The sequence below is a fragment of the Liolophura sinensis genome, chromosome 2 (assembly GCF_032854445.1).
Source record: "Liolophura sinensis isolate JHLJ2023 chromosome 2, CUHK_Ljap_v2, whole genome shotgun sequence".
Taxonomy (NCBI): Eukaryota; Metazoa; Mollusca; class Polyplacophora; order Chitonida; family Chitonidae; genus Liolophura; species Liolophura sinensis.
The window spans coordinates 7,022,911-7,050,727 of NC_088296.1; the positions used below are offsets into that span (position 1 = coordinate 7,022,911).

General features: G+C 39.6%; 2 protein-coding genes across 2 annotated transcripts in view; both read left to right on the top strand.

Moving 5' to 3' along the window:
* LOC135463069 (uncharacterized) overlaps positions 1 to 15,918 on the top strand; it is a 55,724-nt gene extending 39,806 nt beyond the window's left edge. Inside the window, exons 2-4 of the mRNA XM_064740388.1 lie at positions 11,677 to 11,957; positions 12,614 to 12,681; positions 15,666 to 15,918. Of these exons, the coding sequence (XP_064596458.1) occupies positions 11,677 to 11,957; positions 12,614 to 12,681; positions 15,666 to 15,918 (602 nt within the window). The remainder of the gene's footprint in view (positions 1 to 11,676; positions 11,958 to 12,613; positions 12,682 to 15,665) is intronic.
* LOC135463070 (mucin-2-like) overlaps positions 13,490 to 27,817 on the top strand; it is a 37,100-nt gene continuing 22,772 nt past the window's right edge. Inside the window, exons 1-8 of the mRNA XM_064740389.1 lie at positions 13,490 to 13,639; positions 15,660 to 16,004; positions 18,477 to 18,544; positions 20,314 to 20,465; positions 21,322 to 22,916; positions 23,662 to 23,729; positions 24,123 to 24,274; positions 24,942 to 27,265. Of these exons, the coding sequence (XP_064596459.1) occupies positions 20,420 to 20,465; positions 21,322 to 22,916; positions 23,662 to 23,729; positions 24,123 to 24,274; positions 24,942 to 27,265 (4,185 nt within the window). The 5' untranslated portion in view covers positions 13,490 to 13,639; positions 15,660 to 16,004; positions 18,477 to 18,544; positions 20,314 to 20,419. The remainder of the gene's footprint in view (positions 13,640 to 15,659; positions 16,005 to 18,476; positions 18,545 to 20,313; positions 20,466 to 21,321; positions 22,917 to 23,661; positions 23,730 to 24,122; positions 24,275 to 24,941; positions 27,266 to 27,817) is intronic.

Consider the following 27,817-nt stretch of genomic DNA (forward strand, 5'->3'; position numbering starts at 1 on the left):
ACGCATACTAAGACATTTATTCACTTGAATTTTAAATGGTATTAGGACTAACATCGAAATGTTACCAGTTTTTAAACACAGGAGTTGATATTCCTAAAAAATACCATTTTTTTCTATAACCACCCAGCCCCTATAAATGCACCTGGAAGATGTTTTGGACAGACTCTTTGACGGACAATTGTTATATCTTTCTTCATGTTCTTTAAAGTCATCCTCTTTGTTCTGTAGTACCTTTTCATGTATCCTTTAAATTGTGCAATTTCCTGCGGGAGTCGCCAAACAACTCCCAAGTTTGACAAGAATACCCTTCTGTCGTTCCATAGAAATTAAACTCATTAACATTTCCGTGATATCTGAATTTGTTTCCTTGGTATGCGATTTTAGGATCACCCCAATCAATTCGTCGCTGAAGTCAAAGGAAGTCGTTTTATTTAAGGAATCAAATACGCGTTTAGCGTTTACCTGTCACCTATTTTGAGACTGTCGTGACAAAAAGGTGTGATATAAAACAGATTTTTGTGGAAAGGTAGACTACATGCGTAAACAGGAACAGGTTACCTTTAACTTTGGGCGTACATTTTGTGTGAGTATGGTCCCTATGATAGTTTTAAGTCGAACCCTCGGGCGGATTTTAGCCTTAAAATAATTACATTCAGCGTTCGGGAATAAAAGACAATATATACCTACATATTTACATTATTTAATTTTGAAGAGTACATACTTGCAGAATGTAGGTACATATAGCGGTCGCCATCTTTTGGATCACGTAAAGAAGGACCCATTCAACCGACTGACCTCTAAAAGGAATTTGACCTTATAAGTTGCACTCAATGACCTCATGATGCTCACCTGTTCAAGTTTGAATTTTAATGAGACTGATTTTATTTTATTTATTTTATAAGTTTTTATTCCACACAAAATCGCGTAGAAATCACTTTAGTGAAGAGAGTTAAGGAGAAAATTTAAATTTCAATCCTCTGTTTTGTGTGTGTGTCTTTGTTTATTATATATACATTGACGAGCTTCCAAGATTTCGCATTTTTTTGTTTTCCTCGCATTGCTCACATTATTTGAAGCTGCTTGCAAGAATTTCCACTGTAAACAACCCTGTGTTTGGATCTATGTCTCAATCGAAGATAATTTATAGCTATATGTACGTAATGCTGACCAAAATACATGTTGACTGGAAAGTTTGCATTTTCCGCGAAAAGCTTTACCTTGGCACTCGCATTCTGAGAAATGCACTCCAAACTGCGACCAAAGATCCATACCCCAAGGATGATGTGTTAACATGGCCTTCCCTGGTCAAAGATTACAATGTGGCTTGGGGGGGGGAGGGGGGGTAAAATTACATAACTGTATTTAATACACAAATTAAGTAATGAGGAAATTAGCTGTTTGCATTTCTCCAGCGTTTCTGTAAATATTTGTATATATTACGTTTTTTTATTACACACAAATATTCTTTTCATTTATTATACAAACTAATATTTTTTGTTTCAAATTATTTCAAAGTTTCTTACTCTGCATTTCTCTGCATTTTATATTTAAAATGAAATGCGTCATGTTTTATGGATAAACAAAATTCTTTCCGTTGTCAAAATCATGATTGTGTGACGACAGAACCATTGCTAAGACAACATATATATCATACATTACATTACAATACATTTTATTACATCTAGACAATATGCAAATACGCTATCTTCACTTTTCTGCAAGCTTTACTCAAGCTGAATGCCCTCGCTGGTCAAATAGATCTCGCTGACCGCGAGAATTAAGACGAGATCATCCTTTTGATTGAAGACAAAGAATGCTAGAATCCGTTCTGACGAGTTCTTTAGAATTTGGCGATTTTTCAACCTAGGGAATATCCCTAGGCTGGGCCTCCAATCCTAAAAGAGAAGAAAAAAATGCCCTTGCCTTCAGGGCAGCCTTGTTTGTCCAAGAGTTACTCTAGACGGCTATGTTTAAGACACGGAATTGTTTGCAAATTTTAAACAAATAAACCGTGTCTGGTCTGCCGCCCAAGAACCTCTGGCCTGTACTCTAGTGTCCAGCTCGTTTTCTGATGTCCATTCTCACGGAATGCTAACTACACTGCAAAAACTAATCTGCAAAACAGTTAAACTGACAAATTTTATCTTTTTTTGTTTCAATTACTCCATACTAAGCAATAGTTCATTTATACGACAGCAGCCAGCATTGTGGTGGGACAGAATAAAATGTTTTTGAACAATGGCAAAATAGATTGTAACTGTTACAAATTATTATGTTATACAGAGTGTCCCAGAAGTCTCGCACCATCCAGGTTGAGGTTGAATGCTTGAGCTACAGAGTGGTGTGTTGCCCCATCTCTTCCAAACATAAAAATCAATTCATCTCTTTCAAACATAAAAATCAATTCATCTCTTTCTTGTACTGTTAATTTATTAGCCATAATTAACTCTGAAAGAGAGAAAAAAAATTAAAATCAGTATTAAATCTGAAACACAGAAAAAATGAAAATCAGGATGGTGCACAACTTCTGAGAAACCCTGTTTATCAGTCTTGTTCTGTTATTCCAACAGAATATTTTGTTGGTGTAACTGTGTATGGTGCGGCAATAACATAAAGTATCCTGGTATCACTCAGACAACAGAATATTGTGTTAATTGTAACAGATTAGTTTTTAGAGTGTAGACATCTGAGTAAACCTGAGTGATGGACTGTTGGACGCAACTTATTCATCAATGTCTGACACTATGCACAAAGCCGGTTATGACTAGAGAAGGTTAGAGATACTTACATTTATACATCAACTAAAATTTTGACAACCTCATTGATGCTTAGTAAGAAATGTTTGTCAAAATTTCAACTTGCCATTTTCAAAAATAAGCGTTGTGATGAATTTTTAAATTTCGACGTAAGACAGAAATGGCTTTGTGGAATCTGTGTCTAGAACGTAAAATTAGTTGACGATTTTACGCCAAATCTCTATACTGGCAACAGTGGCGGTCCCTTATTTGTAGCCTTTCGTTCCCATTTCGGAAGCAACTTGCCCCTATCGTGAATGTGTATTAATTCTACAAGTGGTAAGCTTGCTAGCCCCGCCCGTACCTCATTGACCCTGTGATCCTAAAGCCAAAGGTAAACACATTAACGAGATACTCACTCCCTCGGACCTTGGAGGCCATCAAGGTATTGTCCGGAACGACGCCACGCCGGTCAACTGGTCAAGCACTCTAGCCCGACAGGACATGGTCGCAATGAGAACGAACTCTGGTGACAATGACGGTCATTTGACTGGCATTTTGGGTGGTTTGGAGATAAACGTTTCGTCCAAAATGACTTACAATTGTGGCAGAGATGCCGCTGGTAACTCGCTTAGCCCAGATGGGTCCTGAACCTGATACAGGCTTAGTTTGTTGCTGCTTCTATCTGAAATACGAGACCCAGGAATTTATGTTTCCCACGCTTTATACTTCTCACCCACAGGGCGATCGAGGACGATTGAAGTCACGAGTGATGTATGCTAATTTTCCTGACTGAGGATAAAATATGGCCGCCTTTGCGTGCTGGATCTGTGTGCTCGGGAGCGCATGCTCAGACATTAGAAATGTGATGCGCACATTTTGTTGAAAGTTGGCATGCTTTTGGACAAGAGTCCATTTACCCATATCATCTGTCACTAAAAGAACAGGTGGAAAGGCCAGATAGAAAAGCAAAACACAGATGACAAAAGAATATGTCAAATGACTGATTACATTTTCAAATGAACAATTCCATAAACGTGGAATGACATAAATGTACGTGAAGCAGGAAATATGCTGCCAAGTGCACCAAGCTGTCTTGCCTCCAAATTCGAGTATATCTTGGGATGCTTGCTTGCCTATTTCTTTATGCAAAGCTTGTTTTTTTTGTTCACACTGATTTGAGAGTTCGAAGTTCGAAATTGCTGAGAATTTCGGCATTCCAAACAATGCTAATCCGTTTCTTACTATATAGTGTAGCGCTCGTGGATGTTTTCAATTCCCACTGCAACAGCTTGTTCTTATTATTCTCTCTTCCTCAGCCATTTTATATGAGAACACATCTGTCGATCATTTTTGTTTTCAAATGCCAAGTACGAGTCAAGATAACAGTTTAAGGAAACCCTGAGAAGTCTAACTTTTTCAATAAGCACATCTTTGTTCAAAAATCTTCTCACTAGGTGTCCTTTTTTTCAACATCGCATCAGAAATTACATTAACAGACAATACCGGAATTTCGAACATTTTGTTCAACCCTGCTTCTCCACAGATGGCATTCTGCACCATGTTAGCCACAGTTTCGTATTTTTGTTGCAAAATAACGTGCAAATGTTATGACTTCCGGTGAAAATATTGCGACACTCTGCCAAAAACAAGTCAACCTGTTGCTCCTTTCTCACTACGCCGAATCAAACAGCCTAGGCCAATCAATGTAAATGTTGCACATAAACTTTGTTAAGCGAGTTTACTGTTCCCAAGATTAAAAGACCATTGACACACAAACAGATATGATTCATCCTTGAACAACGTTAGGTCTCAAACCTAAATTAATATACGTATAACTGTCTCTGCATATAACGCCAAAAATGAATGGATTTTTTTCTTGACATTTTTTTAATTATGAAGCGTCGTGTATTTTTTTCTTTGTTTCTTTTTTTCTTTGCTGCTTAGCCCTTTGGCTTGGGGCTTGTTTTCATGTCGTGTGAAACTTTATGATATATCCCACATGGTATTTCCGTGTTCAACAAAGCAGATTTGGTACGATCACTGAGATCGTCTTCACTACAAGTCTGTCACAACAAACAGTGTTTGTTTTTTGTTTTCCTCCGTTATACATGCTGTGCATGTTATGTGCATGGCATTTTATGTACATGAGCAGTTCTCTTTACGCTGTAAATTTGCAGTAGGGTAGGGCGGGGCAAGAAGCCCAGGCGAGGCAAAAAGCCCACCCCACATTTGGAAGTAATGACGTCATCCTCCAGCCCGCGAACTGCTCAGGTCAAGTGAGGTCGTCAAGGCTGAAAGTCTCATGGAGCGGCAGGTTTGAAGGCGGCGTAGTTTTCCTTCGTCACGGTGAGTGTGAAAATTGACACATTTTTTGTAAAAACATAGCATGATATATTACGAGATACAGACTGAAGGAAAAGTCCAATTAACAAGACACTTGGTGTGCAATAAACCCTTGTAATTATGCTTCGCACGCAGCTGCTCCACAGCAAGAAATATCTGACTGGCCTTGCGCAAATTGAAAAAAATGTTGAACCACGTGGCTGGGGCAAAACGCCCATGCGTGTCTGGGGCTAAAACGCCCACTGTGTGCGTTTTACCCCAGTGCATGTGCGTTTTGCCCCATCAACAGTATTCCCAGTTTAATAAGTTTTTAACGTTAGCGCAAATAATATGTGTAGTAAATACCAGTAGTTTGTAATGTATAACCACTACCTAGGGATATACATCTATGTACATATTTACAAATTTCTACGGTTGGATGACATTTGTGATAAAACGGGGCAGCTAGTTTGCGAGGATTGGTAAAAAAGCCTAAACTGTTTTGAATTTGATGAAATGGTATCAAAGGCATCTTTTCCGTCTAATAAAATCTATCTATGGTATACGTGTATATATATAACATGTATTTTGGGATGTGTGATACGGCTTATAATGGGAAAATATTTTCTCACGCTTGTTTCAGATTTCACTATGGTGAGGAAATACAAACGTAAATCCACTAGGGGACAATACGGGAACCAACAACTTACTTTGGCTTTGGAAGCAGTGAAAGGGGGTATGCCACTCCTGCGAGCGTCGAAGGAATTTGATATTCCCCGTAGGACCATAAGACGCCACAGGGATCGACTGGTGGCCAATCCGGGTGTTTCACGTCTTGGTAGACATCGTGTTATCCTCACAGAAAATCTCGAGAAAGAACTAAATGACCACATTCAGTATATGGAAAAGTCTCTCTACGGACTGACCACACAAGACGTTAGAAGACTCGCCTACGAGCTGGCTGAGGCAGTTGGATTGCAACACCCATTCAGTCATGATCGCAAAATGGCTGGGAAGGACTGGCTTTCAGGATTTCTCACTCGCCATCAAAATTTGAGCATTAGAGAACCTCAAGGAACTAATCTCTCCAGGGCGGTTGGGTTCAACAAACCTAAAGTTCAACAGTTTTTCGGTGTGTACAAGGAGTTGCTTCAATCTGAGGAATTTACAACTGCCCGTGTTTGGAATATGGATGAGACTGGGATAACAAGCGTACATAAGCCAGGGAAAATTCTTGCCACCAAGGGCGTGAAACAGGTGAGCCGGATGACAAGTGGAGAGCGTGGCAAGACGGTGACTGTGATTTGTGGAATGAATGCTGCAGGCATGTATGTACCCCCTATGCTTATTTTCCCCCGAAAGAGGATGGTCGATGCGTTGATGGCCGGCGCACCTCCGCAAGCAGTCGGTTATGCAAGCCCAAATGGGTGGACTGACGCAGAACTTTTTCTCAGGTGGTTGGAGCATTTTGTGAACTTTACAAATGCTTCAAAAGATGTTAAGCAAATAATTATTCTTGATGGTCACCACAGTCACAAAACACTGGCGGCAGTTACCTACGCACGGGAGCATGGCTTGCATCTTCTAACTCTGCCACCCCACAGTACACACAAGATGCAGCCGTTAGACAGGACGTACTTCAAATCCCTCAAGAGTGGGTGTAATGCAGCATGTGACTCGTGGATGGTTGCCAACCCTGGGAAGCGAATTTCATTCTTCGAAATGGCTGCTATATTTGGCAAGGCTTACCTGAAGTCGGCAACACCTGAAAAGGCTGTTGGGGGGTTCGCATGTTGCGGAATATGGCCTTTTGATGAGAACATATTTCCAGATAGTGAGTTCGCCGCAGCTGCAGTGACAGATGAACCTGAACCCCAGAGAGAGACAGCTAATGGACAGGATACACCCATTACAGAATTGACAGGGACTGTCCGTTCTACCGAAAAACAGCCGAGCGCGGCCATCGGCGAGGAAGAAACTTCTGGTTCTTCGAGTGAAGAAGCTACACAGTTACCACCACCATCTGTACCAGGCCCCAGCACTCAAGATGTACCTGGTAATTAACCTCTATGACAGTGTATTTTGTACTAAGTGTGTAGGCCTGCTAAATGACTGTGTTTTGCAACATACAGGGAGTCTTCTATTCTAAACTATACTTAATTTGTCTGGTTCATATATTGTTGAAAGTTATATTGTTGTCTTGAGAGTGAATGGGCGCCTTTGTTTATTTCAGGCTCAACAGCACTGCAGAACTTAATTCGAAGCTTGTCACCGACTCCAAAGCTAGCAACCTCGCGAGCAAGGAAGAGGAAAGCTGAAGGTGCGGCACTGTTAACCTCATCTCCGTACAAGGCAATGCTGGAAGAGAAACCATCTTCAAAAGATGGCAAGGGTAAGAGGGGTAGGAGAGCTGCCGTCAATAGCTCAGGAAAGAAGAATGGCAAGGGAAATGTGAAGGGAAAAGGGACTGTGGAAAAGACAAAGGACGCCTGTGAAGACAGCAGCAACGAAGACGAAGTATGGCCTTGTTTGATTTGTGGGGAGCCTTTCTCCAATTCCAAATCAAGGGAAATTTGGGTGAGGTGTGTAACATGTCTGCAATGGGCACATGAAGAATGTACAAACGGGGAAAAGGTGTTTTTATGTCCGAACTGTGAATCTGACCAGGATTCAGAAGATTCAAGTGATTAAACGAGATTCAGCCAATTTAACCAGAATGTTTTCAGTCGATTCAACAAGTTTTTGGGGGTTTTTTTGGATGAACTGAATGTACTTTTTGTTTTGTCATTACAAGACCGCCATTAGATACAATTTCCTGTAATGCCTGAGGATTTCTGAATAAAGCAAAAATACTGGTATTGTATCCGACAAGAGTGGTATGCTTATGATGAATGATTATTCCAGTCTGGGGTGTTGAAGGGTAAAACGCCCACCGTGGGCATTTTGCCCCAGCTTGCGGGCGTTTTGCCTCAACACCTGAGGCAAAACGCCCACTTTGTGTTGATAATGTTCAGGTCTCTATACCGCCTAAAGAAAGGCTATTACCTATATGCCATTGGGCACGTACAGGATACGCTATAGGCTATCTCTGTGTGGAATGGTTTTTCATTTAGCAGAGATGTTGTGGATACAGAGCCATTTGCGCTTAGGGTGTGCGTCTTGCCCCACCCTACCCTACGTTGAGCAGTTCACAAACGCAATTTGTTTAGTGCAGTTAACGGTACTGCACTCTTGTGCCTTACTCTACTTAAGTCATGGTGCTAGGGGCGTGTGATTTGCTACTGTTCAGCATTTACATCAGCAGTTAAGACAAAACTCTAACTGAGGTAGACAAGCGGCGGCATTTCACCGGTTACGTGTGACAATACACCAGTTATCAGTGTCGTCGCTGCTCTAGTTTTGCTCTCTGTACTGCACGTCTTTTACTATATTCTAAATGTTCCATGCACTTCACCTGGTGCTTTTTCGCAGCCAAAGTTCTGTGAATGTATAAACACTAATCCAGAATGCACCCAGCTTGATGTAAAGTTACAGGTAGAATGAATGTACATGGAATTAGAGGGTAAGTCAATCTTGTAAACATATATCAGGTAGTTGGAATGTACATCACTTTTTGTAGAGGTTCTCTGTATTTTGACAAATTTACTATTCTCTGTTATCCCTTTAAGGGATTAGTAAGTTTCTGATTAGGAATTAATCCGTTAGTGATTACGACCTAATCTGTTTCTGATAACGATCTAACCCGTAATCAGGAACGGATTAATTCGTTATTGGGCGACGAAAATGTAATCCGTCATCATGAACGTATACCGAAGTTTCCTCGTTTTTGTCTGTGTACGGAGAGAATGCAGCATTTCGGCTGTTCTATGCAGAGCCTTTAGTATTGAACGAACAAACACGGTGGGCAGGCATCTATCTTAATATAAATACAACTGGCGATTTTTTGGCGAGCTCTTCCCAGATGACCGCTAAAGATATTGAATTAAATTGAAGACGCTCTGCTTTTTTAGGGATTTAAAAGCTTCAACAATATAAAACTGAGGCGCATTCCCCCCCCCCCCCCCCCACAAACCCACGCCAACACGCATGCATATATAACAACGGAAACCTTTTCAGAGTCAAGGTTCTATTTGCTTCGACTTTGCTGGCTTTTACTGGCTTGCCGTTGAGTACATTGGTCCACAAACACTTCGGTTTGACACGTCAAACATTTGTCTGTACTAGTTCAACGACAAACACAGGCATAAAGCCACAAGCGCCTGAATCATGTAACATTGCACTAAGGCCTTAGGGAAAAAATACCTCTTCGCAAGCTTTGATACCGTTACTTTCAACCAACTATAAGATCACTTTTAAAGTCATTTCATGAAGGTAGAATATTGTACTCCTCCATGGTATTTGTATCTTTAGAACATATCCCCACGATGAATTCCAGCAACCTGCGGACGGTCGTGGGTTTTCCTATGTCTCTGTCCGATTTCCTTCTTCTACAATGCTGGCTGCTGTCGTATAAATGAAATATTTTCGTTATAGAGCTTTTATTTATAGAAGTTGAGCAGACTATATACCACTCTTAATTACTGTTTGTTTATATATTTATTTGATTGGTGTTTACGCATTGCTCAAGAATATTTTACTTAGACGACGGCGGTCAGCATTATGGTGGGTGGAATTAAACCGGGGACAGTCCTGGGGAAACCCACGATCACCCGTAAGTTGCTGGAAGACCTGGTGACGATAAACTGTCGACGACGCGGGTACGTGTGACCCTTTGCGTTATCTTTCCTTGCGTCACACGTGGAAAAGTTTGTCAGTAATTCGTCACAGGACGATGGTTTTAATTAGCTATTTTTAACCCATTCTTGCATAAAACTAACTCCCATCGTCTTTATAGGCCTAAATGGAAAAAAAGTGAGTATGTGGCGTTAAAAACAGTAAAATCAAATAAAACAGTTTCAAAGAACGTTTTACGAGAAATAACGTCAGTAATTCGAGGAAACAATGATTTTAGAGCCTAAAAGGTTTTCTCTCTGTAGCTCGGCTGCATACAAAACTCTTGGAAAAGTGGAGGGCAGTTTTATGTTGAACGATATACAGACTGTCCCAAACAAGAGACACAAGGGGCAAATTTACTGAGTTGACGCCACCAGAAATTCAAAGTGTGGATAAACAACAAAAATAAACACATGGTGTTGAAAGAAACGCGAAACGCACACATGGCATGACCTGCCGACTATGCAGTGTTAAACCGGCATGTTCGGCGTTAGAGATCAAGCGCCATATAAAGGGGACCGTTTCAGAATTACTGAAATTGTGATGGCGAGAAAAAATAGAGTTGAGGACTAAAAAGATATTTAATTCACATGTATTTGCTAGCATGTAGTATAGATAGGGGTGCTGTGTTGGCCTGTTTCTTAATGTAAATCTTTATCTGAAAATTAAAATGGTAATTTTCTGTTAAGTACTTGAGTGGCCTTTCGAAGGAAAGTTCTGGACAGATCAGGTCGATGCAGGTTTAATAACTTGCTCTAAAACACCTTGAATTTTTCCTTCATGATGAAAATTGCACAACAGCAATCCCCATTATGGAGATCAAATATTTATACTCTCGGCATTTCATTGAATTGTGGTAGAATTCGATCGGTGCATTATCAGCATGTCAATGAATTATTGTAGAATTAGATGTGAAGTAGTCCAGGTTATCACCGCTCTTCTGTTTTTGAAGGCGAGAAACAGTATTACAAAGTTTCACTTTGATTGATGGGCAGACCTTGAAGGCTTATAGCGGAAGGAATAGGTGTTTGCTTTTGGTTTAGTATCGTTTCTTTTCAGTATTTGTGGCAGCAAGTAACAAACGAAAGCACAAGAAAATAGTTATCGTAAAATAACTGATTTTTTCTTTGGATTTCAGTTTGCCTTTGTTCAGTTAAATGAAACGTTGAGGTTGATTTTCAACAATTTCTGATATTTACCTGCAATGTCAGAAAATAGAGACCTTTAGTAAGAAGTTACAAGTTCAACATATAACTTGTAATTTCAAACTAGAATAGGTTAACTAATTGCAGTTTGAAGTTACAAGTTAGAAGTTACAACTTGTAACTTCTAACTGAATATCTCTATTGTTGCAAATAACCCTCAGTGTTTGCCCTTGTTTAGGGCTACTCTATTTCACCCACAAAAATGGAGTTTTAAGTCGTTTTTAAGGATTCGCTGTTTCGAACACCCGGGTTCCTCGCAAGGACCAGGTGGTGATAAAGTGAAGCTAATTTGGCGAAATTTTTTGTTGATTCGATCGTAATCTTTAAAGTACTATACGACACTGAAACTATCATAGCTAAAAGCCATATACACTCTGATTACGTTTCCAGAAAGAAATTTCTTACCTGAAAGCTATGTTTTTCATGTTTTATGCTAATTTCTTCAATGCCTACCTGACCTGAGCTAGATTCACTTTGTTTTCACCGTTAGTACTCTAGTCACGTGACCTAAGAACATACTGATGTTAGGCTCAGAGCAGTTATGACAGTAACATCACTGCAAAGCTGTGAATTATAAAACAGTGATAGGATATGCGCCCTCATTGACTATATTCTCTCTCTTTCTTTTGTCTTTTCAGGAGACCCACAATTTGATCCCAATGCTTTAGATGAAGGAACATTAGAGCCATACAGTCAAACAACTAGCCATCAAGATAGTACAACATTTCATTCATCAGCTCCCCCTTCATCCTCATCATCGTCTGTAGAGAACCACATCAATGGATCGTCTGCATCATCAGAAGTTAGTTACGACTATGTATTGGCTGCTATACACATATCCTCAGTGCCATGGTCACCACAGCTGGCCATGTACGAATCACAAGAATTTCGGGAGCTCGCAACCAACGTGACGGATGAGGTAAGAAATTGATCACTTTTGTTTTGATACTCATGTCTTTCATTGGTTGCTAGGATACACCAGGTACGGGCTCAATCCCTACCTTGGATAAGGATTTTGTGCATTCACAACACTCACTGTTTGTCGGGGGCCTTGGTGACAATATAAAGTCGTCATTGACACAGATATGATCATCTGCGGGGAATCTTAATGTTCTTTGATGTCCATTTTTCTTCCACCAGTATATGGTGTTCATATTATCTCTACACTACATGTGAGAAAGTCTGTCAGTAAATTGACAAAAGTTAGTGGTTTTACAGCAGGCACTCATATAAGTGAGAAACTCTTGAGTGTTAAAGTTCCAATCATATAACTAAATAGTCTTGACAAGCTTACATTATAAATGTCACCATTTGTCACCATCAGACATTGTACGCTAATCTTCATGGTTCCAGTAAGCTAAATTAGGCACTAGTGTCATGTATACAAATTTATTTTTAAATTTTAGAAGCGAAATTTTGATACTGGGATTTTTTAGCTTTTTTCTTCTGAATTTATGACTTGCTATCATAATATTTTGACAGTGTTTTGTGAAATTTTAAATATTATGAATTTGTTGTTTCATTTACATCTTTCTAATGTGGCAAATTGTAATGGATCTATCATTCTTCTTTTAGGTGGAGTGTGTTTTTAGAAAATCTGCTATTAATGACAGTGTAGTGAATGTGATGATTAACGGGTTCAGGTAAGTACCAGTTATCTCCCCTGAAAGGAAAGAAGGATATTTAAAAATAATGTTTGTATAATGGGTATTTGGTACCATTTCGTGGAACATTTGATATATTTTGTAGTTGAAAAACTTGTTCTAAATGAAGACATGATGCATGTCTATTAATTTCATCACAATTCGGCAAATGGAAAAGATAGGCATTTAAAGAAATTAACTTTAAAATTAAATCCAAAGGAGAAAAAAAGATTTTATCAAAATCCCAATTAAAACTAGTAGAAGAAGGATGATTTCAGAAAGGGATTTTAGTTTGAAACTGACACAGTCTCAAATAAAGATGCATGTGTTATGATAGGAACCATGTACCTTATAGTTATCTGCATATAGAGCTATAGGGTTGATTCTTAGTTGCATAGCCTTTATTGGCCTATTGTTTTGTGCATGATGAAATTACTCCTTTTATCCGATTGTGAGAGCTCTATTTGATCTCAGAAATGTGCATTGAGGTTTTCCTAGAAGGCAGGATTCTATTCTATTTCTAAAAATACAGGGTCTGGCACCAGAAATTATATGTCATGACCTTTAATATTTGCTTTGAAATTTGCACTTTTATGAGCGAATTTTGAAGGGAGATACAGTACATAGAGAAGATAGGATCAATAATCAGAGAATTGCTAATCTAGAAATTTCTAATTTCTTTTTCTTTTAAGTTTTTTAACCTATGAATGGTTGATGTATCCCTTGCCAGTTTCCTTCCCACCTGTCCATGCTGCCGGAAGTCATGCAAATGAAATAAATAAATAAATTGTGTGTTTTTCAGAACTATGGTGAGGGTGTTATTGTACAATTCACTGTCATGTTGAACCCGGCTAACAGAGTATCAGCAGAACGTTTGGAGGAAGTGTTCGTGAATCACACTGGGGTAGCGAGAGTTTAGGAGATTTCACGATCGACCCTGCCTTCACTTCATTCTCTGGTAAGAGTACCAGGCGTAAATTAAAAGCTGTTGGTTTCGGGTATCTCCCAACTAAACAGCCACCCTATCGAAAAGTTGTTGGTTTCGGATATCCCCCCAACTTACATGTACCAACTAAACAGCCACCGTATCCAAAAAGTTGTTGGTTTTGGATATCCCCCAACGTACACGTACCCACTAAACAGCCACCCCTATCCAAAAAGGTGTTGGTTTCGGATATTCCCCAACCTACATGTACCAACTAAACAGCCACCCATCCAAAAAGTTGTTGGTTTTGGATATACCCCAACCTACATGTACCAACTAAACAGCCACCCTATCCAAAAAGTTGTTGGTTTTGGATATCCCCTAACTTACATGTACTAACTAAACAGCCACCCTATCCAAAAAGTTGTTGGTTTTGGATATCCTCCAACCTACATGTACCAACTAAACAGCCACCCTATCGAAAAAGTTGTTGGTTTCGGATATCCCCCAACCTACATGTACCAACTAAACAGCCACCCTATCGAAAAAGTTGTTGGTTTCGGATATCCCCCAATCTACACGTACCAACTAAACAGCCACCCTATCCAAAAAGTTGTTGGTTTCGGATGTCCCCAACCTACATGTACCAACTAACAGCCACCCTATCCAAAAAGTTGTTGGTTTTGGATATCCCCCAACTTACATGTACCCACTAAACAGCCACCCTATCCAAAAAGTTGTTGGATAGGGATATCCCCCAACCTACATGTACCAACTAAACAGCCACCCTATCCAAAAAGTTGTTGGTTTCGGATATCCCCCAACCTACATGTACCAACTAAACAGCCACCCTATCCAAAAAGTGTTGGTTTCAGATATCCCCCCAACCTACATGTACCAACTAAACAGCCATCCTATCCAAAAAGTTGTTGGTTTCGGATATCCCCCAACCTACATGTACCAACTAAACAGCCACCCTATCCAAAAAGTTGTTTGTTTCGGATATCCCCCAACCTACATGTACCAAATAAATAGCCATCCTGTCCAAAAAGTTGTTGGGTTCAGATATCCCCCAACCTACATGTACCAACTAAACAGCCACCCTATCCAAAAAGTTGTTGGTATCGAGAATCCCCCAACCTACATATACCAACTAAACAGCCACCCATCCAAAAAGTTGTTGGTTTCGGATATCCCCCAACCTACATGTACCAACTAAACAGCCACCCTATCCAAAAAGTTGTTGGGTTCAGATATCCCCCCAACCTACATGTGCCAACTAAACAGCCACCCTGTCCAAAAAATTGTTGGTTTTGGATATCCCCCAACCTACATGTACCAACTAAACAGCCACCCTATCCAAAAAGTTGTTGGTTTTGAATATCCCCCCAACCTACATGTGCCAACTAAACAGCCACCCTGTCCAAAATTTTTTTTATTTGAAGCTTGCTGAAGATGGTATTTTGTTCATTAAATGAGAATGGAAATGTGTGTAAATTAATTTCAAAAGTTTTGAAAGATTATTAATTTTTTTGTGTAGGTATTACTGAATATGGTTATTGAAGTACTTGAGAGAATATCTGGGTCATAAAGTTGTTTGAATAGGAAATTGGGTGGTGCCCGATAAAACCCCTTTACCTTTGGTACATGTAGTTTAATTGCTTTGCGCTGCGATATTACATGTATATCACATTTTTATTACATTACAACGTATGTGTTATGTGTACTTGTGTGTGAAAGGCCCGAAAAAAAAAAAAAAACAGCAAAAAAGGGGCATGTTGCTTATAGACTTTAAAATTGCAGGTAATTTAACAAATACCTTGATCATCAGCCTTGAAGAAGTGAAATATTCTTGAGTAGAGTATAAAACACCTATCAACTAAATAAATTAGTATAACATCCTTGTGAACCAAGGATGTGGATCAGCCTTGACTCTGCTTAGGCCAGACAGCTGGTAACACTGCATTTCAACTCAAGTTTAGCTTTTTTCAAGTGATGTCCTTCACAAATTAAAAGCAATTTTAATATTAATTTTAAATCTTGCCTTTCTCAGCTCCAGGTACACCAGTTACTATTCCTGTAACATCCCAACATCTGCAGCGCAAGAAAACACAACTGTAACAGAGTCGGCCACAACAAGGATGACACAGGTGACCTCTAGGACAACAGCCATGCCCGTTACATCCACCGATCCCTTAGAGCCGTTGACGTCTGCAACTACAACGCTCCAGGCTGGCACACCGATGACAGACACTACTGTGTCACAAGCAACACCGGAGGCACTTTTGTTCAATTACGTCGTAGCAAGCTGAGGATTGTCTCCCTTATTTGGATTCCAGATTATGCCAATCAGTCATCACCGTTGTTTCAAGAATTGGCAACAAATTTGACAGAGGAGGTAAGATATTGCTGAATTCTGATACAGAATTTTATTAGCCTCAGTTTGAATTCTGCAACATCTGCGGGGGCCTCCGTGGCTGAGCGGTTAGTGTGCCAGCGCGATGCAATGACTGAGGAGCCTCTCACCAAGGCAGTTATTGTGAGTTTAAGCTCAGATCATGCCAGCTTGATTTCCGGTCATAAGTCGTACAGATGACTTAACAAAGATCTTGTGTGCCGCGACATAATTATAATTGGTCATTTATCTGGTGAGCAAAAAAATATTATATAATTACGTATTATTACATATTACAAAAAAAAAAACAAAAACATAATTAACACTTTGAAAGTGGTGTCAGTGTTTTTTACTTTTTTTTTTCTAAGTAAAATTTTTTTGCTAACTGTCAGACCATGTCGCTTTTAAATTTAAAACTTCAAATGTTTTTATGATGTTTGATTAATTTCGTATCAAAATAACTATAATAATAATTGACATCAAAGTGCCATTTATGTTCTTCTTAAAATGCATGTTTACAGGCAAATCTTGAGCTGAAATACAGTGTGTATCTATGCTTTTGCCAGCATTTATTTGTCTGTGTGTCTGTGTGTCTGTATGCAACTTTATAGAAAATGTTATGTAATTGGAGGAAATTTTGTGCACAGGTTGCAAGGGCCATAGGACCAGTATATTACATTTTTTGTTGGGGTCATTTTGAATTTATATTTCCCTCTAATTTTATTAAAACCTCAGGCACAACTTTTAAAATGCATTTGAAGATGTAGTCTTTGGGTCTTGTTCACCCTCGAAAGTGATAAGGCTTCATGGTTTTTCTGGTACCATTTATCCACATCAGAACACCCATTTTGTGTTTTTTTTTGCTTTTCTTTCTTATCTGCAGCAAACTACTCTGCCTGTCTTGGACATTCTATCATTTACATTGGCTGCCTACTCAGCAGTAGTGATTTTAGAAAGGTGCTTTTGAGAGGTCTTTGGAAAATGATATCATCCTGGGAAAATGTAATTTTTGGCACAGGGATAATATCTCATGAAATTTATTTGCCTCCAAAAATGCTCTTTTGTGGTGGAATTTTTTGGTCATATTATTATTATTGCCCAGTTTTGTGGTAAAGCATCAGTTGAATAGACAAACCTAGCTCCTATTAAAAGATTATTGATGTATCAGATGTTTTACACTGTACTCAAGAATATTTCACATATACGACGGCAGCCAGCATTATGGTGGAGGGGAAACTGGCCTGGAGAAACCCACAACCATTCGTAGGTTGCTGGAGAACCTTTCCATGACGGGAGAGGAAGCCAGCATAAGCTGGACTTGACCTCACGGCAACCACATTGGTAGGAGGCTCCTGAGTCATCGTATTAAAAGAACAATTTCCTCACCTTCTACAGACAAAGGGATAATAATCTGCATTTTTGTCCAATTTCTTAATAATTCAGATTTGTTAAAAAAAAAAACTTTCAACCTGTATCACCAACCAAAATTGAGTGGACTGGTCCTAAGCCCAAGGCCAACCTCTGTACAAAACGTCTGTACAAAATCTGTTAAGTTGGGGACTGACAAACAGCATAGGGCTGGAAAGCTGCATATATATGTACAAGTACAGCCAAATAAATGCGAAATAGCTGAATCCACAAGTCTGTCTTGACCGACTTAAATGAAATTCTAACATGTCCTTCTTCTACAGAGCAGAAATATTTACTTTTTTAAAAATCTGGTAGACTGTGTAGACTTTAATTGCTCCATGTACAAAGTTTACTTATATATGCGTATGTGTATAAAGAGGTAAGGTTTAACATATGTATTGTAAACAGTGTCATGCTTCATGTAGGTACAAAGATTGTTGGTGTCATGTCTGGTGTCACACTACTGTGATGCGTTGGAGTGAGGGGTGTCATGTCTGGTGTCACACTACTGTGACTTGGTGGAGTTAGGGGGTGTCATGTCTGGTGTCTTACTACTGTGATGTGGTGTGGTGGGGTCTTGTCTAGTGTCACACTGGTGTGACCTGGTGGGGTGGAGTCATGCCTGGTGTCACACTACTGTGATGGGGTGGGGTGGTGTTATGTCTGGTGTCACACTACTGTGATGTGGTGGAGTGAGGGATGTCATGTCTGGTGTCTTACTACTGTGATGTTGTGTGGTGGGGTCATGTCTGATGTAACACTACTTTGATGTGTTGGGTTGGAAGGTGGGGGGGAAGCGGGGTCATATTTCCAGAGATTGATTAGAGACTTTTGTCTGGTATCGTAGACTGTAATTGAGAGGTGTTATGTCTGGTGTCAGACTGATATGAATGGGTGTGGTGTCCTGTCTGGTGTCAGGGTGTTTTAACTGGTCGTGGTGTCCTTGTCATTATGTGCAAGTTGAGACATACAAGGACATTTGCACTATTTTACAGTGTAGGAACAAACCAATGGTGATTGTTTATGCTGACTTATGTCTGACTATTGTATTTGTTTTACTTGCAGTTGGAATGCGTATTTCGAGAATCAGCGATTAATGAACACGTGGACAGAGTGTACATCACAAGTTTCAGGTTAGATTTTTTTGTATGTGTGTTACCCAAGTTTACTCAGTATTGTACCATAACGTTTGTACATTTTGAAATTTTCATTGGTTTTATTTAGTTATCACTGGTCAGTATTACTGTAACAATGGGCACTTTAATATTAAAGGGTCCAGCCGTACATGGGAAGGTTTGCAAGGAACCTGCGGATGGTTGTGAGTTTCCTCCGGGCTCTGCCCGGTTTCCTCCCACCATAATGCTGGCCACCATCGTATAAGTGAAATATTCTTGAGTACGGCGTAACACACCAATCAAATTAATAAATAAATAAATAAATTATTGTTAAATGGTATCTTCCTCTCCGGATGTGTGTGAGAATGTCTGTCAGCAACCTGCACTATATGGGTTTCCGAAGCCCATTTCTTCCCATAATAATGCTAGTCATCGCTGTATAAGTGAAATATGATTGAGTAGGGCATAAAAAAATTCTAAACAGTATGAGTCTTGTCCACTAGCCATGATGCTGTGGGTAAGTCTTCCTTGTATAAGTCCACTAGCCATGATACTGTGGGTAAATCTTTCTTGTATAAGTCCACTAGCCATGGAGGCTGTAGGTAAATCTTTCTTGTATAAGTCCACTAGCCATGAGGGCTGTAGGTAAATCTTTCTTGTATAAGTCCACTAGCCATGAGGGCTGTAGGTAAATCTTTCTTGTATAAGTCCAGTAGCCATGAGGGCCGTAGGTAAATCTTTCTTGTATAAGTCCACTAGCCATGAAGGCTGTAGGTAAATCTTTCTTGTAAAAGTCCACTAGCCATGGTTGTAGGTAAATCTTTCATGTATAAGTCCACTAGCCATGAGGGCTGTAGGTAAATCTTTCTTGTATAAGTCCACTAGCCATGAGGGCTGTAGGTAAATCTTTCTTGTATAAGTCCACTAGCCATGAGGGCCGTAGGTAAATCTTTCTTGTATAAGTCCACTAGCCATGAAGGCTGTAGGTAAATCTTTCTTGTAAAAGTCCACTAGCCATGGTTGTAGGTAAATCTTTCATGTAAAAGTCCACTAGCCATGAAGGCTGTAGGTAAATCTTTTTTGTAAGTCCACTAGCCATGGAGGGTGTAGGTAAATCTTTCTTGTATAAGTCCACTTAGCCATGAGGGCCGTAGGTAAATCTTTCTTGTATAAGTCCACTAGCCATGAAGGCTGTAGGTAAATCTTTCTTGTAAAAGTCCACTAGCCATGGTTATAGGTAAATCTTTCATGTATAAGTCCACTAGCCATGAGGGCTGTAGGTAAATCTTTCTTGTATAAGTCCACTAGCCATGAGGGCTGTAGGTAAATCTTTCTTGTATAAGTCCACTAGCCATGAGGGCCGTAGGTAAATCTTTCTTGTATAAGTCCACTAGCCATGAAGGCTGTAGGTAAATCTTTCTTGTAAAAGTCCACTAGCCATGGTTGTAGGTAAATCTTTCATGTATAAGTCCACTAGCCAAGAAGGCTGTAGGTAAATCTTTCTAGTATAAGTCCACTAGCCATGAAGGCTGTAGGTAAATCTTTCTTGTAAAAGTCCACTAGCCATGGTTGTAGGTAAATCTTTCATGTAAAAGTCCACTAGCCATGAAGGCTGTAGGTAAATCTTTCTTGTATAAGTCCACTAGCCATGGAGGCTGTAGGTAAATCTTTCTTGTATAAGTCCACTAGCCATGAAGGCTGTGGATAAATCTCTCATGTAAAAGTCCACTAGATATGAAGACTGTAGGTAAATCTTTTTTGTAAAAGTCCACCTGTTTCTGTTTTAGCCCAGGGAGTATCATAACTAACTACAACCTTGAGTTACATCCGGAGAAAGGTGTGACCTTGACCCAAGTGTCTGAAGCATTTAGCAATGCCACGCAGGATGGGAAGATGCTGGGGGGACTTGAGCTGGACACTGCAACATCCACTTTTGAAGGTGAGCATGAAACACAGAGGCGTGCAGCACCAGATTTCAATATTCTAGGCAAAAGAGCTTAAGACACGACTCTTCAAAACTCAGTTGATTGTTCTGAGTTGGACCCTTGCGAATGAGCATACAAAAAACCTTCGAATTTGAGGTGTGCTAGCAAACTACCACACCTAGTGCACTCCTAAAACAAAGTCTCGGTGTGCTAGTACGACACCTGACAAAATCAAAGCTCAGGGGAGAATGAGTTTAGGTGTGCATGTCACGCTTGATTCAATTCCTGGGTCCGGTCTCTTGAGGCTAACTTAGTGTTAAGTTGCCCTTAGCTAGGTGCACTTTATATCTCTGTAACGTATGTTGTCATGGTAGTTAAGGGCAAACCGGCCCCTGGTCTTTTTCATGGGCTGTGAAGGTCACACACCTGCTCTAAAAACAAAGATGAAGTCCTACTTACAATGTTATATTCATCAGCTCTACTCAGCTGGTCGTACCAACTTGAACCCTGGAGCTGCCTATGTGGGTTTGACTTTCAGGTTGAACTACAGCTCCAATTTCGGTTGACGAATCGTTATTGTGCATGCATTGTACATGTGTTCTTACAACTCGATTCCACACCTCGGTTTAGTTGTGTTGGGTTTTTAATCATGACCAGTTTCTTTCATCCACAAACCTCACCACCATCGTTTAGGTGAAAATCTTTAGTGTGGGATATTAACAGTGCAGTAAATATAAGCAGAATATTGCCCAGTGTTTAGATGTTTAATGGTCTAATTGTTGTTTCTTGAAGAAATATATATTACGAAAAAAAAAAAAAAAAACTCAAAAAACAAGTTGATTCTCATAAATATTTTTGTATTTTTGTCAGCTGCTCCAGTTCCTGTTACAACAACAACGACAACCACAAAAGCAACCACGGTCAGCCCTCGTTCTACAACATTGACATCCCTGTCAACTTCCTCAGCGGTGAAGACAACAGCGAGTGTTTCCTCTCCTCGCAATGAAACAACAGTTTCTGTTCCACCAACCCAACCTATTACAACAGTTTCAAGTCGTATGAATGAAACTTTAACTACAGTGCCAGTTGTAGTGACAACGGCAAATGTTACAGGAGTGTACAATGCAACAACAGAATTGGTGCAGCCAACAAGGCCAGCTGAAACTACTGTAGCGAACATTACCGAAATGTACAATGCAACAACAGAATTGGTGCAGCCAACAAGGCCAGCCGAAACAACTGTAGCGAACGTTACAGAAATGTACAATGCAACAACAGAATCTGTGCAGCCAACAAGGCCAGCTGAAACTACTGTAGCGAATGTTACAGAAATGTACAATGCAACAACAGAATCTGTGCAGCCAACAAGGCCAGCCGAAACTACTGTAGCGAACGTCACTGAAATGTACAATGCAACAACAGAATCTGTGCAGCCAACAAGGCCAGCCGAAACTACTGTAGCGAACGTTACAGACATGTACAATGCAACAACAGAATCTGTGCAGCCAACAAGGCCAGCCGAAACTACTGTAGCGAACGTTACAGAAATGTACAATGCAACAACAGAATTTGTGCAGCCAACAAGGCCAGTCGAAACTACTGTAGCGAACGTTACAGAAATGTACAATGCAACAACAGAATTTGTGCAGCCAACAAGGCCAGCCGAAACTACTGTAGCGAACGTTACAGAAATGTACAATGCAACAACAGAATCTGAGCAGCCAACAAGGCCAGTCGAAACTACTGTAGCGAACGTTACAGAAATGTACAATGCAACAACAGAATCTGTGCAGCCAACAAGACCAGCCGAAACTACTGTAGCGAACGTCACTGAAATGTACAATGCAACAACAGAATCTGTGCAACCAACAAGGCCAGCCGAAACTACTGTAGCAAACGTTACAGACATGTACAATGCAACAACAGAATTGGTGCAGCCAACAAGGCCAGCCGAAACTACTGTAGCGAACATTACAGAAATGTACAATGCAACAACAGAATTTGTGCAGCCAACGAGGCCAGTCGAAACAACTGTAGCGAACGTTACAGAAATGTACAATGCAACAACAGAATTTGTGCAGCCAACGAGGCCAGCCGAAACAACTGTAGCGAACGTTACAGAAATGTACAATGCAACAACAGAATCTGAGCAGCCAACAAGGCCAGCTGAAACTACTGTAGCAAACGTTACAGAAATGTACAATGCAACAACAGAATCTGTGCAGCCAACAAGGCCAGTCGAAACTACTGTAGCGAACGTTACAGAAATGTACAATGCAACAACAGAATTTGTGCAGCCAACGAGGCCAGTTGAAGCAACAACAGTAGAAATTCCTGTGTATGAACGATATCCGTATGACTCCTTACGCATTGAGATTGAGATAATTTCATTGGAATGGCAAGCAGAATATGCAGTCGACAACTCCACGCAGTACAGGGAATTGTCGACCAATATAACGTCAGAGGTGAGTACACTGTTGAGTAAAGTGGACAATTTCACAAAGTTTTGAGTTCAGTCAAAATTTAAAACCTCGTCAAAATGCTTAATTTTTGGTACAGGAAGCTGAAATTTGGACACATTTGCCTTAAAATAACATTTATGAGATTGACAAAATTATTGATTTCTAGAACACAGAAATAAACCCTGAAGATGTATTTTAATTTATTCCTCAACCTATGCAGTGTGAAATTTGTCCTTTTTATATTTGATGTAAAATTCGTGTTTTTTTTAACCTGCCAGAATAATGAAACATAAATCTCCTGCTTACTTACTTGTACGCTATTTCATCTGATACGGTTGAGTTTAATACTTCTATCAGAATTTTTTTGATGATGGCCTGATGGAAACCATATTGATTTACCAAAACCTACAGGGTTAAAGGTGGGCCAAAATTTTGTAAATGAGGTCGCTGTGAGTTCGTCCAGCTCAAGTTGGCTTCATCTCCGGCTATACGCTTGAAGGTCTGCCAGTAACCTGCAGATGGCTTTGCTCGGTTTCCACTCACCATAATGCTGTCTGCCGTCGTAGAAGTGAAATATTCTTGAGTACGGCGTAAAACATCAATCAAAAAAATAAATAAACAAATAGCAGGGGATGGGTGTTGTAAATAACCAGAAATTGTTTGGTGAAGAAAAATCTGCTTAAAAACACTTTTAAGTTTTTCCGGAGTTTCTATGATTATTCATTTTGTTACCCTCTATGTTTTCCAGCTTGAAAGCATTTTTCGGAAATCAGATGTCAGTGAAAGTGTGGATGAGATTTTCATCACCAGTTTCAGGTAAGCTCTCGTTCTTGTCATTTATGAATGCAACAACCTGCACATATTTCTAAATTCAAGCTTTTAAGAAATTGTCAAATGTGAGAGTCTGAATGTGTTACGTGTTAATGAGAAACTGGGAGTCTCTAGTGTGAGAAACTGTTGTCTTTAATGTGAGAAACTGAATGTGTCTGTGGTGTGAGAAATTGAATGTGTCTGTGGTGTGAGAAACTGAATGTGCCTGTGGTGTGAGAAACTGAATGTGCCATTCCGAAACTTTTCCTGAAACAAACTTTTGTAAAAGCACGTAAGCACTGTAGAAAAATGAAACTGAATGAATGAATAGAAAGGGAAAAAAAGCAGGAAAATGTCACAGTCAGTGTTGTAAAACGCTGTTGTCCTTTCTTATTTCAGAGAAGGCAGTGTGATTGTAGATTTCGATGTCAAATTAACAGAATCAGCCAATGTGACCTTAGAAGCTCTGGTGAAAGCTTTTCAGCAAGGCACAAATAACAGTCAAAACATCGGGGGCTATGTAATGAACAGCACCGCCACGGTTTTCATACGTAAGTTGTGCTGTTCCTAATAGCTTAGGGAGTCAGTCTTGGTTGTCCATTTCTTGTTTGGCAGACACAGTTTGTAAGTAGGTACAGTTTGTAAGCGGGTACTGTTTGTAAGCAGGTACAGTTTGTAAGCAGGTACAGTTTGTAAGCGGGTACTGTTTGTAAGCAGATACAGTTTGTAAGCGGGTACAGTTTGTCAGCGGGCACAGTTTGTAAGCCGGTACAGTTTGTAAGAAGGCACAGTTTGTAAGCAGGTACAGTTTGTCAGCTACCTATAAGATTGACAGGTACATGTATTGTGTTATACGTTGATTAATTTATTTATTTATTTGATTGGTGTTTTACGCCCTACTCAAGAGTGTTTTACTTATATTATGACGACAAGCATTATGGTTTGAAAAAACAAAGCAGAGCCGCAACTGTTGACAGGTTGCTGGCAAACCTTCCCACGTATGACCAGAGAGGAAGCCAGCATTAGCTGGACTTGAACTCACAGCGACTGCATTGTAAAGAGGCTCCTGGGTTATTGCGCCATGCAGCGTGTTGATTGAGTTAGACTCCTTGTGGGAATCATGCACTTGAGGGGAACACTATGTGGAGGGGAATTTTGCGCAATTTATTTTATAATATCAAATTCATTACATACATTCTCTTTCTTTTTCTGTTCTAGCGCCAGATGTTTTCACCACTTCCACATTGATCACTCCTGACTTCACAGTACCAGATAACTTCACAGAAAGGACTACAGCTGTTGTGACTGTTACAGAAACAGTTTCGGCTGTTACCCGTGTGAATGTGACTGCCTCCCCTGAGGGCAACGTTACAGAATTTACCACTTCAGTTGTGAATGCAACAGAATTTACCACTTCAGTTGTGAATGCAACAGAAATGCCATCAAATGCAACCGATGTGACACCTTTGTTTAATGCAACGGATATGACAACTTTTATGAATGGAACTGATATGACAACTCCTTTTATGAATGCAACAGATATGACAACTCCTTTTATGAATGCAACAGATATGACAACTCCTTTTATGAATGCAACAGATATGACAACTCCTTTTATGAATGCAACAGATATGACAACTCCTTTTATGAATGCAACAGATATGTTTACAAATGCAACAGACATGTTTACAAATGTCACAGAAATGACCACTCCAGTAATGAATGTCACAGAAGTGTTTACAAATGCGACAGACATGTTTACTAATGCCACAGGAATGTTAACAAATGCAACAGAAATGACAACACTGGTAATGAATGTCACAGAAGTGTTTGTAAATGCAACAGAAATGACAACAACAGTAATGAATGTCACTGAAGTGCTTGTAAATGCAACAGAAATGACAACACCAGTGATGAATGTCACTGAAGTGTTTGTAAACGCAACAGACATGACAACACCAGTGTTGAACATCACAGAAGTGTTTACAAATGCCACAGACATGTTTACAAATGTAACAGATATGTTTACAAATGCAACAGAAATGACGACAGCAGTAATGAATGTCACAGAAGTGTTTCCAAATGCAACAGATATGTTTACAAATGCAACAGACATGACAACACCAGTAATGAATGTCACAGAAGTGTTTACAAATGCCACAGACATATTTACAAATGCCACAGAAATGACAACACCGGTAATAAATGTCACAGAAGTGTTTGTAAATGCAACAGAAATGACAACACCAGTAATGAATGTCACAGAGGTGTTTACAAATGCAACAGAAATGACAACACCAGTAATGAATGTCACAGAAGTGTTTATAAATGCTACAGAAATGTTTACAAATGCAACAGAAATGACAACACCAGTAATGAATGTCACAGAGGTGTTTACAAATGCTACAGAAATGTTCACAAATGCTACAGAAATGACAACACAAGTAATGAATGTCACAGAAGTGTTCACAAATGCAACAGAAATGTTTACAAATGCAACAGAAATGACAACACCAGTAGTGAATGTCACAGAAGTGTTTACTAATGCAACAGATATGTTTACAAATGCAACAGAAATGACAACATCAGTAGTGAATGTCACAGAAGTGATTACAAATGGTACAGAAATGTTTACAAATGCTACAGAAATGACAACACCAGTAATGAATGTCACAGAGGTGTTTACAAATGCTACAGAAATGTTTACAAATGCAACAGAAATGTTTACAAATGCCACAGAAATGACAACACCAGTAATGAATGTCACAGAAGTGTTTACAAATGCTACAGAAATGTTTACAAACACTACAGAAATGACAACACTAGTAATGAATGTCACAGAAGTGCTCACAAATGCAACAGAAATGTCTACAAATGCTACAGAAATGTTTACAAACGCTACAGAAATGACGACACCAGTAATGACATCAGTAATGAATGTCACAGAAGTGTTTACTAATGCAACAGAAATGTTTACAAATGCAACAAAAATGACGACACCAGTAATGAATGTCACAGAAGTGTTTACAAATGCAACAGAAATGTTTACAAATGCAACAGAAATGACAACACCAGTAATGAATGTCACAGAAGTGTTTACAAATGCAACAGAAATGTTTACAAATGCCACAGAAATGACAACACCAGTAATAAATGCTACAGAAATAACATCGACATCAGTTGTAAATGTCACTGAAATCTCCACTGCACCCACTACTAATGCTACAGAAAAACCTGCTAATGTCACAGATGTGATCCCAACAACTAACGTAACCCAAACAACCACCGAAGCAAGTACCAACGCTACCACTGATGTCATTATTCCCGTCACCTTGACAACTGTTGGTGCAACCAAGGCAACAAATGGAACTGTGGTCATCCCAGTTACCACTACTGTGGAACCAACAACAACCGTTCCCATAGTAACGGAGGTGGTGATACTGGGATCTTTTCGTATCGTTGAAGGAGCTACTTGGGAGGAGAGTTTGAGTAGTGAAGATTCAACAGCTTATAAAACTCTTAACAATAACTTAACCACAGAGGTAAGACTTACAAAAAACTTTCCAATGAAAAACTTGGTGAAGCTTAGTGGCTGTCCGTCAGTAATATTGGCTGGAAGCTTGTGCCCACTTGTATGAATCCTACATAACGTTGTGAGCATGGAACGATCACAGTGAAGTAATGCCTAAATTGCTGGTGGCCATGGTACAGTAGTCATAATGCTAAGAAGGCTTCGTGCAAGCTGGCCTAGACCGTTAACCCTTGAAGAGGCTGAGGCCGACTTTTGTGTGACTCCCTTCATTTGGTAAATCACTGTAAATCACTGTAGATGGGTAAACCAGGTATAAAATGTTTCGGCTGAATTTCGTGTGGATGGAAAATTGATGCAAGAATATTTACTCTACAAATTTAGCTGTCTGCATGTTCAAGTTGAAAGTGAAGTCAGATGTGGTATCAAACAAATAGGTGTATGTGTGAAGTAAACCTTTCATTTGGGATGAATTATTTACATTTGAAGAGGTATTATTTTTGATAAGCTATAACATTCGTTTATATATTACACTTATTACATTTGATCAGTTATTACACCTGAT